At 43.6% G+C, this 11,521-nt stretch overlaps 1 protein-coding gene across 1 annotated transcript in view; it reads left to right on the top strand.

The window, feature by feature from the left end:
* scube1 (signal peptide, CUB domain, EGF-like 1) overlaps positions 1-11,521 on the top strand; it is a 136,903-nt gene that overhangs the window by 59,636 nt on the left and 65,746 nt on the right. The window contains exons 4-5 of the mRNA XM_079494788.1: positions 2,727-2,852; positions 7,518-7,634. Of these exons, the coding sequence (XP_079350914.1) occupies positions 2,727-2,852; positions 7,518-7,634 (243 nt within the window). The remainder of the gene's footprint in view (positions 1-2,726; positions 2,853-7,517; positions 7,635-11,521) is intronic.

Below are 11,521 nucleotides of genomic sequence, written 5' to 3'. Positions count from 1 at the left end.
TTGTCTGTCCCTCCATAAAATATATAAAATAAAGGCGAAAACATATGGAATGAATTCTGTACTGGTCATACAGTATATGGAGCGTGTCTTGAGTGTACAGTACAGGGTTTGATGAGGTCAGATCAACATATGGAATGTCCATGTCATGTCTTGAGTGTACAGGGTATTGATGAGGTCTGGCCATATATGGAGCGTGTCTTGAGTGTACAGGGTATTGATGAGGTCTGGCCATATATGGAGCATGTCTTGAGTGTACAGGGTATTGATGAGGTCTGGCCATATATGGGGCGTGTCTTGAGTGTACAGGGTTTGATGAGGGCCCAGGTAGGGCTGGGCCTTAATTTCCGGGGCTGTTGAGAACTCTAGTTTTCGCCGGCTGCACTAATAACATACCGTTTGAGGCAGACTAACATCAGTCACTCTACCGTTCACTGTAGTAGAAGAGGTGCGCCTGGTGCAGGTTTAAACCCCGCAGCCATGTCGAGTCCGCCTACAGGAAATACGCAGTTTATAAATACGGTATTACGGTAGGCCACTTCCTAAATTATTTAGCCTATATAATTATGTCTTCAATTATGTGTTCAATTATGTCTAACAAAATATACTTTGACGCATCAAATAGTCAAGGAAACATCCGCAACGACATTTCTCCAATGATCCCAACTTTTCCAAAGCTCTTCCCAGAGTTCAGTGATATCTTTGGCCAGCCTCTCTCGTTCCACTCCCCTCTCCGGAGAGCCACAGCCCCCCCTCCCCCCCAGCACCACCCTCCCCCCTCCCAATCCCCCTCCCCCAGCTGCTCTCCCCTCCTAATGAAGATTTAAACACTGGCCTATTTCAGTTATTAGTGCTGCGGGCTGCTGTGTAAATCACCGGGCCGGGGCTGAACCCACATCAAATGGGCCACGGTTGCAGGCAGCCATGGAAGGTTTGGAGGATGGAAGAGGAGGAGGAGGAGGAGGAGGAGGAGGAGGAGGAGGAGGAGAGGGATGGACAGCTACGTTGATGTGGACGGGAAATAGCCTCTGATCAACGCCCGTGAAGCAGAACTTGGGTCGTAAATTACGGCCCGGGTTAATAGATGCTGATGGGGGCTAGGAGAGTGTGAGCGTGCGTGTGTGTGTGTGTTGGCCTGCGTACAGTGTGTGCGTGCGTGCGTGCGTGCGTGCGTGCGTGCGTGCGTGCGTAATATGTGCATATGTGTGCGTGTGCATGCACACTGTATGTGCACGTGGGGGTTTGTGTGTGCATAAGAGAGCCTCTTGCTTGCTGCACACTCTGGCAGGATGTCAGAAGTGTACGAGGCAGAAACTCTCAGCAATTAGGAAAGGAAAACACGGGGTCTGATAACCCCGGGGCCGCTCCGCTGTCTCCTGTCTAGAAGTGTTAGCGGCGGCGAGGGCTCGGTGTCGGAGAGGACGGAGAGGCAGGCCGCGGGGTCTTCGGTTACACGGCGCCTCACAGTCACCTCTTGTGCTGCCCTCTCAGCCCGGCTGTCAGCTGTGATTGTGGCGTAGACACATCACTAGTGGGCCGTGTAATGACACATGTACACTGAGTGGAGCTTTCTTAGGCGGAGGGTGCCGCTTGCAACGGGGATGGGTGTTTTACATAAACATGTACAGTGCAGCTTTCTTAGGTGGAGGAGGGTATAGCCTGGGATCAACACCATTTTCGGGTTTCTGATCCGGAAGGACGGACACACACACGGACGGAGTGCAAAACATACTCTCTCCCCATGCCTTCGGCCTGGTTGAGACAAAAAGTAGTTATCATGAAGGCATGACCTAGGCATGACCTAGAGCGGCTCACACCGGCCAGTTTGGAACGAATACCAGGCTCTCCTCCTTGGTGGTGGTGATGCGACTGCAAGGTTAGGTGGACACACCCATCCCTGCTGCCAACAGGGATGGGTGTTATTATACGAAACGCGTGGCTTGTGTAAAACGGGAACCTCTCCTCAGATTCTGGCTAGTTGGCATTTTCCTTTTTGTGTCTTTTTTTTTAATCGAAATGATGAGACTGTGTACACTCTTGTGTACAAATGTAATGAAAATGAGGAGGACACCAATGTTAATTAATGCTTCCCCCCCCTCTTAGCAGACCTTGTATTGAACTGTGCTTTCCTGAGCTTATTTTACAAACTGTTAAATGAATTTGACAATCATGTAACCATTTTTAATGACATTTGTACATTCTCAGAGTTCAATTAACACAAGGGTTTTACTTAGAGGTGTCAAAAAAAATCGATTCGAATTAGACACTACATGGTGTTTGTGATATGAAATGTAAGCTTACCCTAATCACAGTAAACATCATATCTTGAAATCATATGTATTGAATCGAGAATCATTTTGAATAGAGAATTGTTTTGAATAGAGAATCGTTTTGAATAGAGAATCTGGAAAAAAAATGCTTTTGAATTTTTAAAAAATCGTTTTTGGATTGAGAATCGAGTTGAATCGGAAAAAAATGATTTTTAATCAAATCGTGACCCCAAGAATCGGAATCGAATCGAATCGTGGGACACCCAAAGATTCCCAAAGTCCAATAACTTATTTAACAACAACCAGGCAAATGTACCTTGGACAACGCATATTTACAGTTTTTTTCTATTCTTATTCCCCCCCCCACCCCCCCTCTCTCTCTCTCTCTCTCTCTCTCTCTCTCTCTCTCTCTCTCTCTCTCTCTCTCTCTCTCTCTCTCTCTCTCTCTCATGAGTGCAGATGGGATGAACTGCATGAACAAAGACCACGGCTGTGCCCACATTTGCAGAGAGGCTCCCAAGGGAGGCGTGTCCTGCGAGTGCCGTCCAGGGTTCGAGTTGGCCAAGAACCAGAAGGAGTGTATATGTAGGTATACCACAGCTGACCAACTGCACCTTTACCCACAACACTCACTTGTGTGGACACACATACGCGCACGCACGCTAGGGCATTAAGCAACTAGTGGACTAGTTTACTAGTCGACTAGTAAATCCACTATTCGACCTTGTTGGTACTAGTTGACTAGTTGATAAGAAGAAAAACATTTATTTATTTATATTATATTTATTTATTTATTTATTTATTTATTTATTTATTTATTTATTTATTTATTTATTTATTTATTTATTTATATTTTTTCCCGATTTTGTAGGCCTCAAGATCAGGTAGATTATAGTTAAACATAATAGGTGGTTAAACAACTAGTCGACTAGTAAACTAGGCAACTAGTCAACTAGTAAAATTACTAGAAGTGAATGCCCTAACGCACGCACGCACGCACGCACGCGCACACACACACACACACACATCCTCCACAAAGCGTTTTAACATTCAGGTCAGCTCCCAACCGCCACTGCAAATTCCTACTAAAATGGACTTGTAAGGATGGTACTGCGTGGTCTGTGATTGGCCAGTGGATTGAACAGCAATATATTTTATTTAGTCTTATATAGTTTTAGTCACCACAGCTTACTTTTTATTTAGTTTTTTCATCAGTGAAAAAAGGTAGCCGAGGGGACATTTTTCATCAATGACTGCCTGGGGACAAGGTATCAGCCATCAAAGACTGTGTGGTACGTGCCTTAAGCACTTGGCCATCTTATCTCAGTTTTTTAGGTATCAAGAATATCGATGGATAATTTAACACATTTTGGGCGGGAACCATTTTGGTGTTTTATGTCATACTTTAGCTATTGAAAAATAGCAGATGTACAAGCTCGTAGCTTTGAAAAAATCGTGAAAATGTGGCGCAAATCTTTGAATATATATTCTTTCAGAGCGTTTTTAACTCAAATCTTTGCTTCCAGGGAGTCCCTGGAGCAACATATTTTCAGATGGGGGTCGGTGGCCAATTACAGATAATTCTGGGGGTCCTTGACATGAAAAAGGTTGACCACCACTGACATAGAAACATGGGTTTTTCTGAAAACTGTCAGGATTTAGAAGACATTCGTAGAATCGTCCTCAGGTCAAAATGGGTTAAGACTGGCTATTGGTTACATGTATGGCTGTTGATCTTGGAATCCACAGATCACTCTTTGGTCTGGTAACCGATACAGATATGGTAGCGAGGAGGGATGGACACACATCTGTGTTATTACAGGATTACTTTAATCCATTTAGATCTGACGTCGAAATTTTAAAAATGTCTTCTAAATCATGACAGTTTTCTTGAAATATCCATGTTTCTATGTCAGTCGTTCTCATACATTTTCATGTCAAGGACTCCCAAAAATATCTGTATTTTTTGGCCACCGACCCCCATCTGAAAAAGCAAAGCTTTGAGTTAAAAACGTTCACTGTGAAAGAATATAATATTCAAAGATTTGCGCCACATTTTAACGATTTTTTCAAAAATAGCAGACCTACAAGCTCGTAGCGCGGCACTCGGTGGCGTGCTATGAGCTTGTAGATCTGCTATTTTTCAATGCTTAAAACATCAATAGGGGGTTCCCGCCCAAAATGGGTTAAGTTACTGTGCGGTTGAAAAGAAACAATTCCCATAAAGGTAGTAGTATCTATGATCAAAGTTCCACTGGGCTTTTATATGAAATTTGAGGGCGGACGATAACATCGGAATTTCACCGAGGCTGCTGCGCTGACTGATGGATTCCATAATAAAAAGAATAGGCTCAGTTCTTCATCATCTCCCGTTTTGCACTCTTCACGCACGAGTGCAGCCATAATTTTGATCGCACTTGACAACACATTATTTTGTTCTCTCCTCTGAAGGTGAGACTGAGAGCTTGTGAAATGCTCTGCAATGTGTCTTTCCTTTCCATTCCATTCCATTCCATTTCTTTCTTTCTTTCTTTCTTTCTTTCTTTCTTTCTTTCTTTCTTTCTCTCTCTCTCACCTTTTCTCTCTCACCTTTTCTCTGTCCGTCCGTCCGTCCGTCCGTCCGTCCGTCCGTCCGTCCGTCCGTCCGTCCGTCCGTCTCTCCCTCCCTCCCTCCGTCTGTCTGTCTGTCTGTCTGTCTGTCTGTCTGTCTGTCTGTCTGTCTCACTCACACATTCTCTCTTCCACTCGCTCCCCCCCCCCCCTCTCCCCCCTCCTCTCTCTGTGTCTGCTCAAGTCATTCCACCTGTCAGTGTTGAGCAGAGTAACAGTGGGAGGGAGACCTGCTTCCAGTCAGCCATGACTTTGCTTCTTTATTACCACACATTAGAAATGTCCCCTGGGGGCCCTAGTCTATATTACATTAGAAATGTCCCCTGGGGGCCCTAGTCTATATTACATTAGAAATGTCCCCTGGGGGCCCCTAGTCTATATTACATTAGAAATGTCCCCTGGGGGCCCCTAGTCTATATTACATTAGAAATGTCCCCTGGGGCCCCTAGTATATATTACATTAGAAATGTCCCCTGGGGGCCCCTAGTCTATATTACATTAGAAATGTCCCCTAGAGGCCCTGGTCTATATTACATTAGAAATGTCCCCTGGGGGCCCTAGTCTATATTACATTAGAAATGTCCCCTGGGGGCCCCTATTCTATATTACATTAGAAATGTCCCCTGGGGGCCCTAGTCTATATTACATTAGAAATGTCCCCTGGGGGCCCTAGTCTATATTACATTAGAAATGTCCCCTGGGGGCCCCTAGTCTATATTACATTAGAAATGTCCCCTGGGGGCCCCTAGTCTATATTACATTAGAAATGTCCCCTGGGGCCCCTAGTATATATTACATTAGAAATGTCCCCTGGGGGCCCCTAGTCTATATTACATTAGAAATGTCCCCTGGGGGCCCCTAGTCTATATTACATTAGAAATGTCCCCTAGGGGCCCTAGTCTATATTACATTAGAAATGTCCCCTAGGGGCCCCTAGTCTATATTACATTAGAAATGTCCCCTGGGGGCCCTAGTCTATATTACATTAGAAATGTCCCCTGGGGGCCCTAGTCTATATTACATTAGAAATGTCCCCTGGGCCCAGGTGCCGCGGGTTCGACTCCCGAGCCCGACACGGCCTTTACTGCATGTCTTCCCCCATCTCTCTCCCGTTTCCTGTCAGCCTACTGTCTGTCACTTCAAAAACCAATAAAAGGCGTAAGCCGCAAAAAAAAAAAAAAAAGAAGAAATGTCCCCTGGGGGCCCCTAGTCTATTACATTAGAAATGTCCCCTGGGGCCCCTAGTATATATTACATTAGAAATGTCCCCTGGGGGCCCCTAGTCTATATTACATTAGAAATGTCCCCTGGGGGCCCCTAGTCTATATTACATTAGAAATGTCCCCTAGGGGCCCTAGTCTATATTACATTAGAAATGTCCCCTGGGGCCCTAGTCTATATCACATTAGAAATGTCCCCTGGGGGCCCTAGTCTATATTACATTAGAAATGTCCCCTGGGGGCCCCTAGTCTGATACATTAGAAATGTCCCCTGGGGGCCCTAGTCTATATTACATTAGAAATTTCCCATAGGGGCCCCTAGTCTATATTACATTAGAAATGTCCCCTGGGGGCCCTAGTCTATATTACATTAGAAATGTCCCCTGGGGGCCCCTAGTCTATATTACATTAGAAATGTCCCCTGGGGCCCCTAGTCTATTACATTAGAAATGTCCCCTGGGGGCCCTAGTCTATATTACATTAGAAATTTCCCCTGGGGGCCCCTAGTCTATATTACATTAGAAATGTCCCCTGGGGGCCCTAGTCTATATTACATTAGAAATGTCCCCTGGGGGCCCTAGTCTCTATTACATTAGAAATGTCCCCTGGGGGCCCTAGTCTATATTACATTAGAAATGTCCCCTGGGGGGCCCTAGTCTATATTACATTAGAAATGTCCCCTGGGGGCCCTAGTCTATATTACATTAGTAATGTCCCCTGGGGGCCCCTAGTCTATATTACATTAGAAATGTCCGCTGGGGGCCCCTAGTCTATATTACATTAGAAATGTCCCCTGGGGGCCCCTAGTCTATATTACATTAGAAATGTCCCCTGGGGGCCCTAGGAATGTCCCCTGGGGTAATTGTCTCTGTTATATTTCAGTAGGAACGTCCCCTGGGCCCTAGAATCTGTTATATTTGGGCAGTGACTGGATGGCAACCGCAAGGTTGCCAGTTCGATCCCAGGCTCCCCCAGAGTTAGTGTCGAAGTGTCCTTGAGCAAGACACTGAACCCCTAATTGCTCCTGATGTGCTGGTTGGTGCCTTGCATGGTTTCTGCCGCCATCGGTGTGTGAATGTGTGTGTGAATGGGTGAATGTAATGCACAATCTATGTAAAGCGCCTTGGATAAAGGCGCTATATAAATGCACCATTTACCATTTAGACTGCCTCTTGATATCAAGTACGTATAGTTGTTGACAGAGAGCCAAAAGGCATGGGCGTGTGCGTCTGTGTGTGCTTGCTTGTGTGTGTGTGTGTGTGTGTGTGTGTGTGTGTGTGTGTGTGTGTGTGTGTGTGTGTGTGTGTGTGTGTGTGTGTGTGTGTGTGTGTGTGTGTGTGTGTGTGTGTGTGTGTGTGTGTGTGTGTGTGTCTTTTTGGAATTACGCTCCTCACCGTCACCTTGTGTATTGTTGCCACAGTGACGTGTAACTATGGAAACGGCGGCTGCCAGCACACATGCGATGACACGGAAGTCGGGCCGGTGTGTGGCTGTCACCAGAAGTACGCTCTGCACTCCGACAGCAAGACCTGCATCGGTGAGTGACAGCCATGCTGGCTTACAGTGACACATGTGTACACGCACGCACGCACGCACACACGCATGCACGCGCACACACACACAAAGGTAGGTACAGTGCACACACTTTTCTCTTGTGTATCTCTGGTGTGTCCATCATCGAGCAGAAATGGATCACGCGCAAATGCACACTCTACAAATGCAGCGCACCTTTACTTATGTACTGCACACATGTACGTGCACACGCACGCACGCACACGCACGTACACACACACACACACACACACACACACACACACACACACACAAGCAAGCAAGCGCTCATTCATCGCAGTTGTCTAAGATAGATCTAAAATAGATTATTTTATATAAAGAAATAGATAAGTGAAAGCGGTGTGTTTTGGGACAGACAGACAGACAGACAGACAGGCAGACAGACAGACAGACAGACAGACAGACAGACAGACAGACAGACAGACAGACAGACAGACAGACAGACAGACAGACAGACAGACAGACAGACAGAGGATGAATCAGCTAGCCTGTTGTTTTTCCCTTAGCGAAGTTACACATGGTAACTTGAATGTGGACATGCTATCTGGAATGCAGATTGCTAATGCCAGTAATGATTCAAGTAAGTTGTCTAACTCGTGGGCCATGGTCAGTCCCCGTGGGGGGCCCATAGGGTCCATTTGGTCCTTTTGTACACTCTCAGAGTCACGGGGGTCCTTGAGATTAAACAACGTCAAACTCACCAACATTGCAGCTGTATGGAAAGCTTGAATTATCCTCTTTCTATCCTCAAAGTGTTTGTTTCATAAAAATCCACTGTAGACATGTTGTTATGAGCTACTTTGTGTCCTTGCAGGTGATTATTTTTCTAAGTGCTGGAGTTTGGAAGTGCTCGTTAGATATCACTCAACGGCCCAGCGTACCACCTGTTTTGAATTAGCACATAATGCAAGAGGCAGCAGGACGATGCTTTACTGAAAACGAGTGCTTCCAAACTCTGATGGAAACATGGCCGCGGTCTGCAAATGTGACCAGATTTGACTGAGAGACTGCCATCGTGCAAATTACAGCTTTTCACCAGAGGATCTTTTTTCTTTTTTTCAAAAATGAGTTAATAGCACAGGCAGACTCTTCACATACTAGAGCATGTCTGAAATAAGTGTCAGAGCTGAAATCGACATGTAAATATGAAATAAATGCTTAAACATGTTGCTAGGTGTAATGTTAGAGACCACAGAAGTGAACCTTTCAAGCCTGTTTTCTCAACTCGCTGTTTTCTGCAAGACATTACTCTATAAGCCATATCTCCAAAACTGGTGGGTCAAACTGAACAACCAATGTCAATTTGAAGCTATGATTCCCTGCTTTCACATGACATGAAAAAAACGAAAATTCAAAAAATTCCAATGGCAGTCCCTCAGTCAAATTTAGTCACAAATGGTCAATAGGAAAGCACGGCTGCTTCTAGCATGCCATGCATGCCTCTGTACCTGTCTCCTCCAGTGGGGGAAAGTAAAAGTATAAATACTGCAATATAGAACTACTATGTTACAAGTAAAAGTCCGGAATTCAAAATGTACTTGAGTAAAAGTAGAAAAGTATTGGCATCAAAATGTACTTAAAGTACTAAAAGTAGAAAGTACTCATGATGCAGATTGTCTCGTTTCATGTATTAAAATAGCTACAAGTATTTATAAAATAGCCGATCTACAAGCTCACAATGCGTCACATCGCTTGTAGATCGGCTATTTTCAAATGGCCGAAAGGTATCTATAGTGCTGAAGTGGTTAGTGTATGTTTTATTATAACAATCAAAATCTTCAAAGTAACTAAAGTAACTAAAGTTTTCAAATAAACGTGGTGGAGTAAAAGTACGATATTTGCCTCTGAGATGTAGTGGAGTAGAAGTAAAAGTACTGGAAATTAAATTGGAAATACAGCCTACAAATACAGCCTACAAATAAATCAAGAATTGTGCATAACCCATTTTGACCTGAGATCAGATTCTAAAAATGTCTTCTAAATCCTGACAGTTTTCTGAAAAAGCTATGTTTCTATGTCAGTCATTCTTCGATTTTTCAAAAATAGCAGACCTACAAGCTCGTAGCGCGGCACTCGGTGCCGCGCTATGAGCTTGTAGATCTGCTATTTTTCAATAGCTAAAGCACAACATAATGCTAACACCAAAAGGGGTTCCCGCCCAAAATGGGTTAAGTACAGTACTGAAGTATATGTACTTAGTTACTTTCCACCTGGTCTCCTCCATAAACAAATGGATAATCTCCCCCTCTCTCTCACACATAATGACATTAGGTAGCACGTGCATTACAGTAATAGTCTGTCAGGGCTATGGAATGAGCGGCTAATCGCTCCAGGCACTAGAGAGGCCAGTGGGCTGCCGGTGGAAGGGAATGACTGACAACGTCTCCCGCTCTGAAAAACATATTCATCATCTCCATTATAACTCCACCATCATCGGCCCTTATAGTCCACTCAGAAACCACAGCCAGCCCCATCATCAGACACCAGCTTCTGTTCCAAACGAGACATTTCTCTCTACGCACCCTGCCCACGTATCCTGGCCCTTCCTCAACTTAAAGCATTTAGGCCTGACGTCGAAATTTAAAAAAAATGTTTTCTACATCCTGACAGTTGAAATAGGTGAAATACCTATGTTTCTATATTGGTGGTGCTCAATATTTCATTTCAAGGACCCCCAGAATTATCTGTAATAGGCCACGGACCACCATCTGAAAATAATGTTGTTCCAGGGACCCCTCAGAAGCAAAGATTTGAGTAAAAACGTTCGCTCTGAAAGAATACATATTCAAACATTTGAGCCACATTTTCACGATTTCTCAAAAACAGCAGATCTACAAGCTCATAGCGCGGCACTCGGTGCCGCGCTATGAGCTTGTAGATCTGCTATTTTTAAATAGCTAAAGTAGAACGGAACACCAAAAGGGATTCCCGCCCAAAATGGGTTAAAGGAAATGATTATTTTTCGTCCCACTACTTTTCTAATCACCAGAAGACAAATGAGCCGTTCCAGGTAAGTGGAACTTTTTCACGGCTATTTTTCCTTCGTCTCCTTCCTTCCCACGCCCATATTTGGCTTGGAGCTATACGTGATTATAATGTTTTTCTCCTGTGCCGTTTCTTTTTTTTTTTTTACCCTCTGATTTGGAGTTCAGAGAAGGTTCTCAGAGAGCTTTCAAATTGAGGTCCTTACACTCTCCAGGGCCATTTCATTTTTGGTGAAGACATAGAAATAATATTATTTTGAACTATTTGTTTGTGTCATGAGTAAAATTCACACCCACACAAACATTACATGGCAATAAAGCATTTTTATTGGATTTTTTTATGAGCTGCCGCACTGTATTTTCATTTTCCCCATTTTGAGGTCAGTCTTTCAGACATGGCATCCTGTGGCAGCCAAGTCTATGGACTTTTTATATTTGTATTTTATTTTATTTTATTTTATTTTATTTTATTTTATTTTATTTTATTTTATTTTATTTTATTTTATTTTATTTTATTTTATTTTATTTTATTTTATTTTATTTTATTTTATTTTATTTTATTTTATTTTATTTTATTTTATTTTATTTTATTTTATTTTATTTTATTTTATTTTATTTTATTTTATTTTATTTTATTTTATTTTATTTTATTTTATTTTGCACACAGAATAACTCTTCCTATAGTTCCAGGCCCCTTCCCTACTCCCTTCACAGGTGTTACCCATGATACTAATTTAGGCGTACAGTGATTCTCATTTCTTTTTAAAATCTCAGAGTGTACAAATTGAACCAAATGGACCCGTACTACGGGGCATCCCAGATGAAGAGCGAGAGTCCCAACATTTCCAAAGGCCCCCAGGATGCCTGC

This window comes from Electrona antarctica, assembly GCF_951216825.1.
Source record: "Electrona antarctica genome assembly, chromosome: 23".
Classification (NCBI taxonomy): Eukaryota; Metazoa; Chordata; class Actinopteri; order Myctophiformes; family Myctophidae; genus Electrona; species Electrona antarctica.
This window is presented reverse-complemented; position numbering and strand designations above follow the sequence as displayed.